General features: G+C 33.8%; 1 protein-coding gene across 6 annotated transcripts; it reads right to left on the minus strand.

Annotated features, from left to right (window-relative positions):
• Positions 1-2,725: 2,725 nt before the first annotated feature.
• On the minus strand, positions 2,726-13,780 carry LOC145334647 (uncharacterized). 6 transcript variants are annotated; one of them, XM_080180188.1, is made up of 15 exons: positions 13,599-13,780; positions 13,072-13,228; positions 12,357-12,466; positions 11,798-11,883; positions 11,109-11,186; positions 10,596-10,716; positions 10,120-10,272; positions 9,542-9,656; positions 8,501-8,645; positions 7,759-7,798; positions 6,627-6,723; positions 6,047-6,137; positions 4,449-4,535; positions 3,733-3,803; positions 2,726-3,478 (listed from the first exon to the last, which is right to left on the minus strand). In XM_080180188.1, the coding sequence occupies exons 1-15, from the start codon at positions 13,761-13,763 to the stop codon at positions 3,294-3,296; spliced, it is 1,701 nt and encodes a 566-aa protein (XP_080036314.1). In that variant the 5' UTR covers positions 13,764-13,780; the 3' UTR covers positions 2,726-3,293. The 6 variants fall into 6 exon arrangements, with proteins under 6 accessions (XP_080036314.1, XP_080036309.1, XP_080036313.1 ...); XM_080180183.1 differs by having other exon boundaries at positions 6,627-6,720; positions 9,518-9,656; XM_080180187.1 differs by having other exon boundaries at positions 4,461-4,535; positions 6,056-6,137; positions 9,518-9,656.
• Positions 13,781-16,210: the final 2,430 nt, after the last annotated feature.

Raw genomic sequence — 16,210 nt, forward strand, 5'->3', positions numbered from 1 at the left:
ATAATATCTAAAAAAGTTAAAGTGATTTGCCACATAAATTACATGAGAATGGTCTATTTTTTTTCCAAATATGTATAGCCAAAACACCAATATTAGAGAATCTTTTTCCACATATTCCACAAGAGTTAAAAAAAAAATTGAACAAGGGTTCCCCTTGGGACAAGTTACTTAAAAACATAAAAAATAATGTCCGGTTCAAAATAGGACAGGTTTTCTATAGATTCTTTTAAAAAAAAATAAAGAAAACCGTCCGGTTTACTTACAGTATACACATAATCTCACGCGGAAATACCAACTAACCATACAACATATATATATATATAAAAAGACCATTCTCATGTAATTTATGTTGCAAATCACTAACTTTTTGAGATATTGTCAAATAAAAAAAGTTCGGTCAGGTCAATGTTAAAATTCTTTATCGCAATCATATCTATCCAATTCCTAATATATTCTACTAAGACATATAAAAAGATCACTACTCTAAGTACTATACTAAATATTTTATTGGTCATTCTTTGTTGTTATGTGTTTTTTGTTGTATAAAAAGTTTGAAGTTCTATTAACCAGTAAATGCTATCTAAAGTTGTATTTATGACAAAAAAGTTTTTGCCATATATAACATGCAACGAAGTTGAAAATAAAAATGAAAAACTCATTTTTTAAGGAAAATCCCTGGTCAAATATTTTAATATTAATCAATAACTTTATATTATGCACTACTACGTTATTTAAAATAGAAAAAACTTACAGTTCACTATTTTTTTTAAAATGCACTTTGTGAAACTATCCCTTTGGGGGGAATAATTTTTTTTTTTTGGGGGGGGTTAGTTTAAAAAATTTTTTTAAAACTTTTTGGGGAGTGTAATTTTTTTCTAGGGGTGATTTCTCTTAGGAGGGTGGTAGTACCCTCCCCCAAAATAGTTATAAACCTTCCCAGAACCTATGAGAAGCTACCCTGTTAAGGAGAATCCGATCGGTTCAGCGGTTAGCGAGATCCTTCGGTACAATCACACAGACACACAAATAAACAGACACACATCCTGTTACTTTAGTATAAGGATATCACCCAAAAAATAGGCCCGCCCCTCCCTCTTTTTAAACCCCCTCCCCCTTTTCTCTTCCCCCAAAAGGGGGGTGCCCAAAACTGCCCAAAATGACCTTATATTGGGCGGCCCAAAACCGCCCGCCTAAAAATGCCCGCCCAAAAGCGCCCGCCCAAAATGACAACCCTGCATTAATTAGGGTGGCTTAATATGGAACACCTGCCAACTCTAGGTTAGGGTGATGTAATAATTGAGAAGCTTCCATGAGAATTACGGGTCAGCTTGCAATGTAATAAAGAATACACTCAGCTGGCTATGATTGACCAAAGGATTCTCACTTCTAATCTCCGTGTGCATCTGAATTCTAATATCCAAGAATCAGGGCTACATACATACATACAGCATATAACAAAAGCCTAGGAATCTCAACCAAAAATAGTTAGTTCTAGAATTTGATATGTGTTTGTGTTACCACATCCACCCTCCCAAAGGGATAAAAGCATAAAGTGCATTTAAAAAGTTTGATTGCCTGCATTAGTTACAAGAATACCATCTAACGTAGGTATATAATTTTGTATTACAATAACTAGCAATCAATAAGGCACCACCAAAATAGTCATCATGCTGTTTTAATGAAAACAGGATGCCAATTATGTTATTATATCCAAAAAATAAGATTTTCAAGTCTTGATATTTTAAAAACTACCTCGTAGAAAATTTTAATTCTTTCAAATATATGATATGTAGAATTAGATGTAGTTTAAACTATTGAACAGAAAAAAATATGCAGTTCACTAAATTCAAGTTTATATGCACTTCGTGCAACTACCCATTTTATTTTTTAAAGTAAATATTTTTCATATCTTCCTCAAAATCGTCTAATTAGCTAAGAAATTTTCCTAAAGTAAAATTAGATGTAATATTATCTAATCTAAATACCAAACATCTAAGACTAAACTGTACAACTACAAGTTAAAAGTACATCTATTCATATTCTACTATAACCTTGTTGCCTTCTTCTGTTCTTTGTACTACTCCTCTTGTACTTTCTATCACTGCTGTACTAAAACTTGCTGGTCTTTTTTCTGCTATCTTTGGTTACTATCACAAGCTTCTGATACTGATATTAGTCTATCATAAACCATTTTTCACTTAATAGAACTGGTTCTTGTATAGATAGGTAAAATATCCTATTTTGGGCCAGGGCAGTCTGACAATGTCTAAAAAGTACCTACTCTACATGTAGATTCAACCAATCAAACTTCATTATATGAGTCAACGAAAAAGAAATCATGGTTTGGTTTCTATACTTTGGATATCAGTGTTCATTAACAGTCCCATACCCCTCCCTCGGGGTCAACAAATCTAGAATTAATCTTCTATTTTTTTCATTTTTCTATCCGCGGAAATTAGTCTATAATATCATGAAATAAAAAAATAACTATTCTCTTAACAATTCAGACATTGGCAGAAACCTAGCCCAAATATTCCACCCTCCTCTGCAAGGTATACTAACAACTAGTTCTCAAATGTCTAGCTGTAACTTCTGATAAGGCTATCACTCTATCAATCATACTCTGCTATCACGTGACTACATAGTATATATCTGCACATTTTCCCTGGCTAACAAGTCTGCTGCTAGGTAGATCTATCTATAGCCTATCCAAACCGTAGAATAATCTGAAAACAAAGAGTCAGTTAGGTACAATTAATATTTATAAAAAAAAGTTGGGGAAAATGCATTTTTCGGTTTTCAAAAATGTTGTAAAATTAATGACACAATTTTAAACGTGAAAGAAAATTATTTATGGGGCAAAAATTACATTAAGTCTAAGTTGAAAAATAAAAAAATCAATATACAAAAAATTATAAACAAAACGATTGTAATTTTATATTTAGTATTGGTAGGTAACATGAAAAACTCAAGCTAATAATAAGTAATGCAATTCATAAGGCTGTATTTTATGTTCTTTTCTGTTAAAATATCTGCTTTTCATAGCTTGTCTAAAACTATCTATTTTTTGTTGTAAAAATGTCCTCATGTAATTGCACAAAATAACTCACTTCTACATAAAGAGGCTGACCATCAACTACTATTTCCTATTTACAATCAAAACTTAAGTAGCTTGGCTACAATCTAACAAAATATTTATATGGTATAGGTATGAGTACTATAATATTTAGAGAGATGAAGATATACTAAAAAATAATCTCTAGCACATCTATCTATCAATCTATCCAGCTTTTCTAATAAGAGCTCCCATAACCGCCACTGCTGCCCCATCCACTACCATAGCCGGCGGCCGAGCTGCTTCCCTTGCCACCTGCCGACTGACCGCCAGCTGCCCCAGATTGTTGGCTGCCCCATCCGCTGGAGGATTGAGCAGTGCCGGGCTGTGCACCACCCCAATAAGGTCCATACTGTTGGTTACCTACAAAAAATAAAGATTTAATAAAAATAGATGCTTTCCCACTAGCTAATACTTTAACCAAACTCCCCAATTTAAAAAGATCAAAATAGGCTACCCAGTGCTTCTAAGTATAATAATAAACAAACCAATGGAAAATGCACTTCTCTTATCAATTTTATTTGAAAAATAAGGAGAAGGTTGGGTGTGTGTGACGTGTGTAGGTACCAAAGTTTAATATTGAAAAGAAATATAATTTTAAATGACGGAAAAGTCACCTTGTTGGCCCCCACTGTTAGATCCCCAGTTGCCGTAACCGCCAGCTGCTCCCTTCTGACCTCCAGCCTCACTGTAGCAGATGTATTGTCTTTATACTAGTTATTGGTAAGATTGCTTCATTTCCAGTATGGCTTCGAAACCGATTAATATCCGGTTGATTAGAACCGGAAAAATCATGTATAGCATAGTATTTTCCATAAGTATGAATACCAGTTTTGTTAGCCAGGGACTTCGGTTCTCGGGGCTAACAAAACTTGTTTTAATCTAACAAATATTTTATTTTAATATCCGTGGAAAACTGTATTTTATACTATTTGATAAATAACTATTACAATGTCAAATTGCGATACGTGACTTAGCAGTGTGATTTAGACAAAGACGAGTAAACGCTCAGAGTTAGGAGCATATAATTCACCAAATAGCAATTCCCTAAAATCTAAACAAGCTTTTAAAAAAAAGTTGCTTGCTTACCTACAAATGTCAACCTTGTTACAATGGGTAATACTTAAAAATCCTTTTAAAATGCCTTATATCCTATGTTCTTTAAACGATTGAACAGGAAAACAGTGTTTAAATGCAACTACCACTTTAGTAACTTCACCTAAGTATCTACTTTTAGATTTTTAAATCATTTTTGATAGATATCAGTAAATTTTTATTAATAGTTATAATGAGTGCGAGGCTACTAAATTAAGTTTAATATTTGACAACATTCCTCTTGACGTTCCTGCCGCCTCTGCCGTCACTGGCACCACTGTTGGCCCCGCCGTCATACCTGGGTGGGGCTGGTGGTACACCTCCACCTGGTCGTAATACATGTTCAGATTTTTCAATACTTTCTTCAATACAATATAATTCTATGTCTGACTGCAATTTCTTCTACGGGGGGAAAATTTTTGAATTGTAAAATACACTGGAGCCAAAAATTTTGTTAATACGAAATCTTATTCATGACCTAAAAACTTTGGGTACTTTTGTTGAAATTCCCAACTTGTAGTGTTCTAACTTTAAAACAAATTATTATAAAATACAGAATGGGTAACTTTTTATTTGTCATCAGTAGGGGTGTATCTTTATCATTTTATCGTCAATTGTCTCATCACTTAAAGGAAGCCTGCAAGAAATACCACGCTTTAACTGCTGAAAGACTGCCACAAGTAGACCCAATACCCCAAATTTGAAGCCTTCAGCTTCTATAACAAAAAAGTTCTAGGCATTTTAAAATGACATTTTATGTACAATGAAAATTTTGAAAGAATATCAATGCTAATGTTAGAAATTTTGAAGTTCAACTACGTGGCCTAGAAACTAAATTATAAGCTTAGCTTTGCCATAAATTTCGGTTGCCAGAAACTAATTATATTTTTACAATAAGAATAAGAATCATTAAAAAAAAATAAAGTTTAACTTGCGTTGTACCGAGTGTACTGTAGCCAATCAGAAGGCTGAATTGCTAAACAACCAATCACAGTTGAGCTTGTTTTAGTTTTCCCCTTTGTTTCCGCTATGATTTTCGTTCACAAATGCAATTTAAATCGAATTTTTTCATAGATTTTGACTATGAAATGTGGTGTTTTTATTGTAAATATGTAATCAGTTACCGGCAATCTTAATTTCTGACAAAGATAAGGTTATAATTTTATGTCTAGGCAACGTAATTAAATATTGTTTTTTCTTTTATGAGCATTGTAAATCTTTCAAAATTTTCATTGTACATGAAATGCTATTTTGAAATGCCTAGAACTTTTTTGTTATTGAAGCTGAAGGCTTTAAATTAGGGGTAATGGGTCTACTTGTGACATTCTTTCAGTAGTTGAAGCGTGGTATTTCTTGCAGGCGTCCTTTAAGTACCTGACCATTTAGTAATTTTTTTGGCATTAATTTTAAGCTATATTATTGTATTTGAATTGCTTAAGTGATGTTTTTATATTTTTTACTATTATATAAAGTAAAAAAAAAGATAGTTTGTCTTAAGCTGGGGTTCTCCATTTTAGTGAAGCTTTGAATAGATCTCGGAATGGTTTTAGACTATTTTATTATTAGATTTAAGTCTTGGGATTGTTTCAGTGTAGGATATTTTCAACCATTGAAAACAGATTCTGCTATATAAGATACTTAAAGAAAAACTGTTTTGTCTCCACTTTTATGCTTTGGTTTCTGAATCCAATAACACAAGACTAATTTATTATCAACTAGCATATATAAAAAATACCTAGCATGAAAACATTCCAATTGCCTTACTAGCTTATGTAATAGGATAACCAAAGCCAGAATCTCTACATATAAAGTTAGAAAGCTGTGCAACATGTATTTCCTGTCATTCCTGACATCATTCCCATCATCTGGCTCATCACCTGGGTGGGCACATCTGTTACTCCTTGTCCTCCATGGTTGGCTGGCGGACCTAGAGAAATACACGAAGTGTCATTATATTTTGACAATATGAGACAGTAACCTATGTCGAATTAATCTTCTGGAGACACGTCTAGAGAGATCGTTCACAATTTGCAGCAAATTTTACATTGTCGTAACCAGTAATGCAAAAATACTTGATTCCTGCTTAATTATGTATTATGGATTTGCCCTGAAAACAGCACAAAAAGAGAAAAACAGCCAAACTTCATTATGAAATTCTGATGCCATTTGTGCACTGATTACAAGATGGACTCATACCCCCCCCCCCCCCCCCCATCAATGATGAGGACTCTCCCAACCACCCACATCTAGGGTCGAAGTGTATACTTATAAATAATAAGAGTAAAAAACACCAGATAACCAAATTTATGATTTAACAACCTTTGACTTAAAATTCATAAGAATTTTAAATTGTTGTATAAGAGCATAGTTACCATAAAGCACGCGCCTGACATAGTGGTGGACATAATAATATTACCTTGATTAGCTCCATAGCCCTGTGGCGGTTGTTGTTGTTGTTGCTGCTGCTGGCCCTGGCTGGCGGCTGCACCGCTAGCGAACATGCTCATCATCATCTAAACACGTGACAAAAGAAGGGGTTCAATGAGGGCCCACTCAGTAAGTTGGTTTACAGGGGTGTATATTCTGCACAAGATTTATTTTTTTCCCCCCTAGTTTTTTCTTAAAAAGTAAGGGGGAAAATAGAAAAATATTTAAAGAACTCTATATCTTATTTATTTTATCCCTCCTACCACACATTTTTTTAGTTTTTTAACCAAGGAGGGGGGCGAAATGGAAAAAATGTTTTCAGTTTTCCTAATTTTTACATTTTTTTCCCCTCCAACCACTTATTTTTTATTTTTTTTTCCCCCCCCTGAGCAGGGGATCCCATGCAGAATATACACCCCTGTTGGTTTATTAGAGTAAAACACTAGAGAGAGAAAGGGTTAAATAAGTGTATTTCTCTATCGCAATGGCCTTGTGCCGACTCTCAATTGGGTTAACCAATGGTAACGGAAATATTAACACAGCCAAATAGCAGAAAACAATTTGCTAGTAGACGTAAAAGGTCATTGAAAAAGGAGGTGAGGTAGTTATCTGTAAATACATCTATACTATAGATCTGTTGTTGGTTTCATACAATTACAAAGGGATCAAACGGAAGGTGATGAATGTTGTATAAGTCTCGTAATCCTAGTATCGAGGATTCCTAGAGCTTTCTGGAAACACATTATACAAAAAATAATTGAAAGAAACATTAAATATCTATATATAATTCTTGGGTAGTAAATAAAAGTATTTTTTTTTATAATCTTTTAAGATTTTTTAACCTTTAATAAATGCTGTGTAAAGAATGTATACCTAGATTGCAAGATTTCTACAATAACATTCCACTTTATGCTCATTGATACAGGGAATCTACCAAAAATTACAGCCGTCTATCTTTACTTGCAGCTAAGAAAATCGCATTTCCTCCATAGCGTTACGGATAGTAGATGGACGGACAAAAAGAAATATAGAAGAGCTTCTAAAAATAGAAGAAGCAAAATACTTTTTTTCTTGTGCAATATCCCTGCCCCTTTGCTCTGCGCTAATGAATAGTTTGTTACCTGCATCATTTTCATTGGATTCATGCCTCCAAAGTCTCCACTGCAATCAAATTTTTCTTTTTTTGTGAAGTTTACATTAAAATGTTCTCATGTATAGGAATTAAATAGGTTGAATCTATTAAAGTAAAACTTTGCTTGAGGAAATTGTATCATAGAAAATTATTTTGCTTGTATTATTTTGTTTTATGTGACTGAACAGAATCAATGTAAGTCTTTGTCTGCTAAAAAAATACTTTTTAAGCTAAACGGATTAATGTACCTGATTGACCATCTATGGCAATAAAGGGGGGGGGGGGGGGGGCGAAAGTGACACTTTTTGAAACCAAAACTAAAAGTCAACAAAGGAACTCAACTAAAAAAAAGAGTTACAGGTCTGAGATTTTGCATGGCAGTTGTTTTATAGGGGTACATTATGGAACTGTGAAGAAGCGGCGGCGCAACCGCCGAAAACCGCCGTTTCCCGCCGAAATTTTTTTTGCCTTTTCTCGGCGGTTTTCGGCGGTTGCGCCGCCGTTTCTTCACAGTTCCATATTGTACCCCTATAAAGCAACTGCCATGCAAAATCTCAGACCTATAACTCTTTTTTTAGTTGAGTTCCTTTGACTTTTAGTTTTGGTTTCAAAAAGTGTCACTTTCGCCCCCCCCCCCCCCCTCTATTATAAAGTTTATTCTTTATTTAGTGTTGGAAAAGTAAAATAATAATTGAATGAAAAAATTGTATTAGAAAAAAAATTTTATTTTCCTGTTCATATTCATGTTGTTCATGTTTCCAAAGCCACCATTGTTTCCGCCATTACCGCCTCCGTAACCTCCTCCATAACCTCCGCCGTTATTTCCGCCGTATCCACCGCCATTTCCAAAACCACCGAAACCGTTGTTTCCAAAACCTAAAAATTCCAAACGTTAGATTTTATGTTAAATCAAGAATTTTTGGATTTTGCCGGTTTCGTAACATCGCCTCTTAAGGAGCGTTTCGTCGTATTTTTACAGTAGCTTTTAATAGGTCAATTTAAATTAGGTATATGTTAGTGTTTGCCACGCAGGTTTAGAGCCCTCCGCAGGGGCTAGAAATAAGAGAAAAGCTGCTGTTAAAATACGCCGAAACGCCCCTTAAGAGGCGATGTCAAGAAACCGATAATACCCGAAATTTTTTTTTTGGAGCTCTGTATTGTGTATATTAATGAGCTAAGGTTATGTTAATCACTGCACAGCTAATAACTTGTGAATTGAACTGAAAAATAAAGTGTGTGTGGGTGGTGGGGGAGGAGGAGAAAGATTAAAACCTTTGGGGGAAATTTTTATTATTAATGATTTAGTAATAGTTGTTGTTGTGTTGACAATAGTGTTCTCATGTATAGCAAGGAGAGTGGGGATAGGACAATACACGATACATTAATCTTCCTCTCCATTCTTATGAGTGATTCTCAGGGATCATCCAAAGGGATAATGCAATGAACGATAAATTGATGTTCATCCCCAATCATGATTAAAAAAATTACCCCTTCTGTAGATTAAAATTAGTGTTTGGAACGTTTGAACACTCAATTTAATTAAAGTTTTTAAGCCAACGCATAAAAAAACGTTATTAAAAAACTTTGGGGACTAGTGTAATAAAAATCCCCTCTTTCTCTGATGATTCTGCTTTAATTTTAGAGGCTTGAAATAATGGGAGGGGTGGAGGGTGTTTCTGTGTATTCTCCTATCCCACTCTCCTGCTGCATGCATATTGATGAGATACAACTAGAATCGTGGCAGCAACCTTGAGTATAAGGGTTTCCATTGCCTGAATTCCACTGTTCCTCCATGTCAGAGTTCCTGCCCCTCTTGGCGGGGGGTCCATCATCCCCACGGCCACGGCGACGCCGACTGTCCTGGTATTCTACACGCTCCTCGGCTTCCTAAATACGTTGTTCTTGTTAATCCAGCACCATAAGTTGTCAGTCAGTTCACAATTTACTTAGATAAATGGATATATGGTATACGTGGATGGATATAAAAAAAGGGGAAAATTTGTCGTCAATTTAGCTTGATAATATGGACTTCACTTTTGGTCAGTTCGTTCATTTAGTGAAAAAAATTTTATTTTAATATTCGTGGTAAATGGTCTAAAATATGATGCTATACAAGATTTTTCGATATATCTGAGAACCATCCTAATCTAATCCAGCGAGTATTAATCGGTTTCAAATCTATAAAATACATACATTTTTCATGTAAAGCACCTAACCTTTTGACATAACACATGTAAGTAATTTTTAAACAAATAGACGTCTGACGCAGTTTGGGCAGTTATATAACAAGGTTCTTAGTGAAGCCACTGCACTGGTAATGAATATGCAAAAATTTCTGCATTAAACTTACCCTCATCTCATCCTTGCTAAGAGCTTTCTTACAGTCCAGCTCATACCCGTTGATGTTGTGCCCCCCGAGAAGGACAACCTTGTCCACAATGTCTGTGTCGTTGAACTCAACGAAGCCAAAGCCACGCTTACGCTTTGTTTCATTCCACAACATCTTTATATTAAAAATTGTCATGAATTTTTAAGTGATAAGTAAAAAGATTAAGTAAAGATAACTTCGAAAATCAAAATATGTTTGTTAGTAGGAAGGATAATTTTAAATATTGTGTGAGGTTTTCCGAAAGTCTGACCAAAATAATGTTTAAGTAAGGTGATTTGGAATATTTGGACCTTGCTAGTTTGAACCAATTTATCAGAGTTATTAAAGTATCCAAAGTAAAACTAATGCGAGAACATGATTAAAAAGCTTTGGGTGACAGTAATATTTAAACTCTAAATCCCCTCCCCCCCTGATAAATCATGACAATCTGTAATTTCCTGTTCGACATTAGTGACTCTTCCAAATTGAGAGAAATAATTTTCCAGCTCTGCATCGCTGATATCATCCTTAAGACCAGCAACAAAGATTTTCTTTACACTGGCGACTGCCTCGGGTTTTCTGCAATATAAATATTAGTGAGTTTTGTTCTTTAAATGGTTATACGTTGTTATATTAACAGGGGAACAATTTTCGTCTAATTGCCTTGCTACTAATGGCCGCAATTATACAGCAGGAGGGAAGGGGATGGATAAAAGGGGTCTATGCGGGGTAACGTTATTTTAGTCAGCTGTGAGTATTACTTTATCATATTGCTTCTTCTTTTCTGTTAAAATAATCTATGAACCATACCTAAAGTTTTTAAAAGCTTCCAAAAAAGTCCAGCACATTCAGACCAGCAAATAAAGAGATTTTTATTAGCTTCAGACGAAAAAAACCCCTCACTACTAGGTATATATAAAAGGATTTTTACCAAACAATTAACAATTAACTTAACAAGAACAAAATATTACCCTGAAGCGGAGACGGGAGTAGCTCTCTTGGTATCAACAACCTTACCATCAATCTTGTGAGGTCGGGCATCTTGACACCTTTACAAATCATTAATCATAAGATAAGATAAGACACTTAAAAATATTAAGTAATGATTTTCAAATAATTCAGGGGTGATTATTCTGCATAGGATCCCCTGCTAAAGAAGGGGCGGGGGGGGAGGGGAAGAATGAAAAATAAAGAGTTCTAAATATTGGGGGGAAAAACTCAAACAAAAATGTGGGAGGGATAAAAAAAATGAGTAAGATAAAGAGTAATAAATTTTTTTTTCTATTTTTTTCCCTATTTAGGGTAAAACCTAGGGGCGGGGGGATAAATGAAATATTTTGCAGCAGGGGAAAAAATAATCTTGTGTAAAATATACACCCATGTTAAGATTTAAGAAAGCTTATTTGCTTTCGATATTTTCTAAGGTGAAATACCTAATAATTTCTGTGCATCTTACTGAACAATATGCCAAAAGAACTACTATTGAAAAGTGAAAAAGTACTATGAAAATTGTTTTTACATCATTTTCTAAAGAAAAGGCATTCGAAAAACAAATTAACTAAACATTATATCAAAATCACTTATCTAAAAAAGCACAATCGTATGTCTCGCAGGAAAAGTTAATATATAGAGTAGCAGCGCTCTTAAAATATTTTCATACCTGTCCAAATCTTCAGCGTGTTCGTAGACAACGAAGCCAAATCCTTTGGAGCGTCCAGAGTCGGGGAATTTCATCAGCACATGTTCCTTAACAAATAAAATTGTAATTTTGTCAATATTTTCTTATCACTAAACATTTTTATGAACGATGATGATAAAACTTTACAACTATTCAAACGCGTTTTTACTCATTAGGTATGACTAATTAAAGTATGTAAATATTAAAAAAGAATTTAACACAAAATAGTTATAAAAAATGAAAATATGAATAATATAAGTTTATTATGTTAATTTCTTAATTACAGTATCTTAAACGACTATACCCTATAATCTTTGCTTTTTAAGATATATTTGTATAAATTACTGGTAAGCTTTATGAAGAGTAGTATGATAACTTTTTGGTTCATTAATGCTGTAAGTAGTCTAAAACCATCTAGAAATCTTTTTTTAGGAGGGTCATTTTATTCTAGTGGTGAATTCTCTTATGAGATTTTAGCGTTTAGAGATCCTACCGTACCAAAGACATACATCCTTTAACTTTACTATAAGGATATTCCTACCACGAGGGGGCCAAACTGTTTGAAATATTGTCCCATATCATCCTCTGAAGTTTCATAGTTGAGTCCGCCAACAAACAGTTTCCTCATAATTTTGCTCTGCTTGTCACCACCTAATCAAATGTAATCATATGAATTCAGAAGTTAGAATGTTGTTAGAGAAAGCAACACAGCTGGTATACAACAATTAAGTCTATCTGTCAGTAATCCTATTAAATACAATATTAAGCTTTTTTCTGTAGTAAAGGATCTTGCTAATCGCAGCAGAACCGATAATGTTATCCTTTATTGATGTTTCTTGTGGGTCCTGAGATGGATTAGGGTATTTCTCAAACACTTACGCTTTTACTAGTGGGAGCACAAACCTGAACAGACCAATACCTTACAGTGATCTAAAGGGGTAAGACAATCGCCGATAAATTGATTACATCCCTTCTATTCTATAGATTACAATTAGTGGTTGAAACGTTACGTTATGGCGATCTACTTAATGTACCAACAAATCAAAATTCAGTAAATGTCTCAAAGGTTGTTAATCAAACGAATAAGAAAACGTTATTATAAAACTTTGGGAACTAGCGTTATGAAATTAAACAGACCAATGTCCAGTCCCTCCCTGAGTACTATATACTAAATACTTGCAAAACCTTTAAAACCTTTCATTGGATGTAACTTCTTAAGTATCAAACATGAATTTTATAGTTTTTTGATTACTGACCTGCAGTAACTAAGCTGCCGCCATCCTTAGATCTCTTAATTCTGACACCAGAGCCGCCGCCCATCTCCTCGCGTGGAGTGGCGGACTTGATCTCAACTGTACGCCCATCAACAACGTGGTCCTTGGGTGTGCGCAGAACTTTCTCCATATCAGCTTCCTAAACAGATCAATTATTGGCTTAGTTCAATAAAACAAGCTAAGAACATAAAAATATGATTTAAAATTGTTAGCAATGTAATTTTTATTATAAATTGCAATAAAAACCGTACTAATAGTTTAAAAGTCACTGATTAGAATAATTTGGTTGAAAGCTATTTATGTTACAAATGATTCAAATATATTTGGAAGAAACGGATTTCTACTTAATTTAACGAATGATTGGATTAATGACCCTAGCATTTAATGACTCTGCATTCAAAGGAAAAAAAATTGGGTAGGAAATATACCTACAAAACTTAAATGGAGAACCTTATCAGTTTAGTATCTAAATAAACATAAATAAACGATAGGATAATATAATAACTTACATTCTGAAAGATAACAAATCCAAATCCTCTGCTCTTGTGTTCTGAGGTCTTTATGACAATATAATCCTCCAGAGGTCCGTAGCGCTCAAAGTAAGCGGCCAGTGACCTATCTGTCGTGTTGTAGTTCAGGCCTCCAACAAAAACTTTGAATCCTTTGCTCAACATTTTAAATTTTTGGTGTAAGTCTGGAAAAAAATTATAATTTTCTTAAGGTATCTAGATTTCTTTAAGGACAAGCTGAAAAAAGTATTGTTTAGCCAGTGTTGTGCGGACGGGGGATAACATCATACTAGGAAAAACCAGTGTTTCGGAGCCGGAGCCGCCATATTTTGCTGGAGCCGGAGCCGTATTTTCGTTAAAAAACGGCTCCGGCTCCGGACTATATAAATAAAGAGATTTTCTTGATTTTAGGTCGGAGCCGGAGCTGGAAGCCGGAGCCGCACCAAAATCAAACGGCACCGAAAAGCTGGGAAAAACAGTTTTCCCTTTATCAATCTTAACATCCCCTTGTTGAATCGCCGTGCACGCCATTGTTTCTTATATTAATTCCTTAAGTACTACTTTAATAAGACTAGTTAGGAAAAGAGAATAATTTTGGCATGTACTTTTAAAATTATCTTGCTATACACGTACAACTAAGCGAAAAGTGAAAGTTAACGAAAACATTGCATGATAAACTTAACATTATAAATATAAACTTACTTACCGTGACTTTAAGAATTACCAAAATACAATATTACATTGTTTTTTGTTGCGGCTCCGCGAAGCCGCCTCTCAGAGCCGCCTCTTATTAATCATAATTAATTATAATAAAAAAATCTCTTTTTTAGCTAACCCGGAGCCGTTATTTTACGAAAATAACGGTTACAGCAAAATATGGCGGCTCCGCATCCCTGGAACATTCTTAATTGAAAAGATAGAGAGGCGCATTTAAATACAGAAATTTGAACTTGTTGACTAGGCGAAAGCTAATATTTGAGATATTTAAATAATAACTAATTAAAACTAAATATAGGAAATATATCATATTACCTACAAAAAATTCAAAATTAAATCCCAGAACGCAAATAAACAATAATATATAATACAGGTTTCAAAGAAAACAAAGAGAAATTTGATAAGCATCACGGTAATAAAAAACATTTACTTTACAATATTAACAAAAATAACTTATAAAACAACATAAAAATATATAAATAAATAACGAAAACGGCAGCAAATTTAATAATTTACACTTTTCTGTAATAAGGAAGCCATCGGTTGAATAATTTTTATTTTCTTTCTGAGCTCATCTTCCTTCTTTCTTCTTCTTTCTCTAGGACCAATATAGTCAGCTGTCGCGTCTCTCACATTTTTTTCCGCATTTATTTTCCCCTTTTGTAGATTTTTTATGAAATAAATGTATAAGTATAGATGTATCACCCAGAAAACTACCTGGATCCAGTTTTAAAAAGCTTTTTCGTCTTTTAGCAAATTGCTTTCTGCTCTTTTGTAGCGATTTGAATGTATTTATATTCAAAGACCCAATTGAAAGTCGGTACAGGGTCAACGGGTTGGAAACATTCAGTTATATAATTCTTCCCCCTCTATTCTCTTACTTTAATGCTAATATATTAGCCTATAAGGACAAAAGGGAAGATTAATATTACAAACAGCCCAAAACCGCCTAAACATAAACGCAACGCTACCCGGAAGTTTTGGTGATATTTTTAGGGAAAATTAGCTTATGCAGAAATTGACCGATATTAAAGAGGTAGATAGAATAGACGTAATAAATACTAAATAACAAGAAAATAAATACCTACTATTAAAATCATATAATTTTTTTAAGAATTTTATTTTGGAAATAACAAAGTTTTCAGATGCTAAAAGACATAAAATGACAAAATAATAAATTAAAAGTATTTATTTTGTACTTTTACTACGTCTTTATATAAGGGAAATCAACGCGAAGGAAAATTTGTCCTTTGAGCATATGTGAGCTGTTTTTCAAGTAGAGAAAAATTTCTAGGGGAATATTTGTCTTGCTGGTTGTCTGTCATTCAATTCTCAATCTCTTTCTCTTATCATTTATTGCTACAGCCGCATAAAATATTGAACAGTTGGAGACTATTTTTTAAGTTTTTCCTACAACTAAGGTCGGTCCGTCCGTACTCTGTCCTTAAAGGATAGCTCTATTTGTTAAATTAGGCATGTTAGAATTGTTCTATCGACTTTAAACTATGCACAATGATTTCTGAAATAGTTAGGTACTTAGAGCAGCTTTATAATATAATCTTGACTCAAACGTCCGTATGTCCATTTTTAACATGCTGAAATTATAGATATTTTAACATCAACGTTTTACCTGATCTGTTTGAACTATTTGTATTTTTTTAATAAATGTTGAATCTCTCATGACGATTAAGCATAATGAAAGAAGTGGTAGGCCTCTCGATCACAATCATAATTTTATTAAGGTTTTAAAGTAATATTTAGGTTTTTTGTTTGTTTGTCAATCTTGTTTGTTGAGCTTGATTAGGTATTAGGCTTCGCTTTTATTGACGTTTTCATTGTTCAATAATTAAATACTAAATACTAATGTATTCATTGATTCAAATTATATTTAATTG

This window comes from Acartia tonsa, chromosome 12, assembly GCF_053477335.1.
Source record: "Acartia tonsa isolate MP-2025a chromosome 12, ASM5347733v1, whole genome shotgun sequence".
NCBI lineage: Eukaryota > Metazoa > Arthropoda > Copepoda > Calanoida > Acartiidae > Acartia > Acartia tonsa.

Coding starts and splice junctions, on each gene's coding strand:
- LOC145334647 (XM_080180182.1), bottom strand. CDS start 13,763: ATGTTGAGCAAAGGATTCAAAGTTTTTGTTGGAGGCCTGAACTACAAC. Junction 4,536..6,046: donor ATGATGTCAGGAATGACAGG/AAATACATGTTG, acceptor ATTACGACCAGG/TGGAGGTGTACCACCAGCCC. Junction 3,804..4,448: donor GGCGGCAGGAACGTCAAGAG/GAATGTTGTCAA, acceptor CATCTGCTACAG/TGAGGCTGGAGGTCAGAAGG.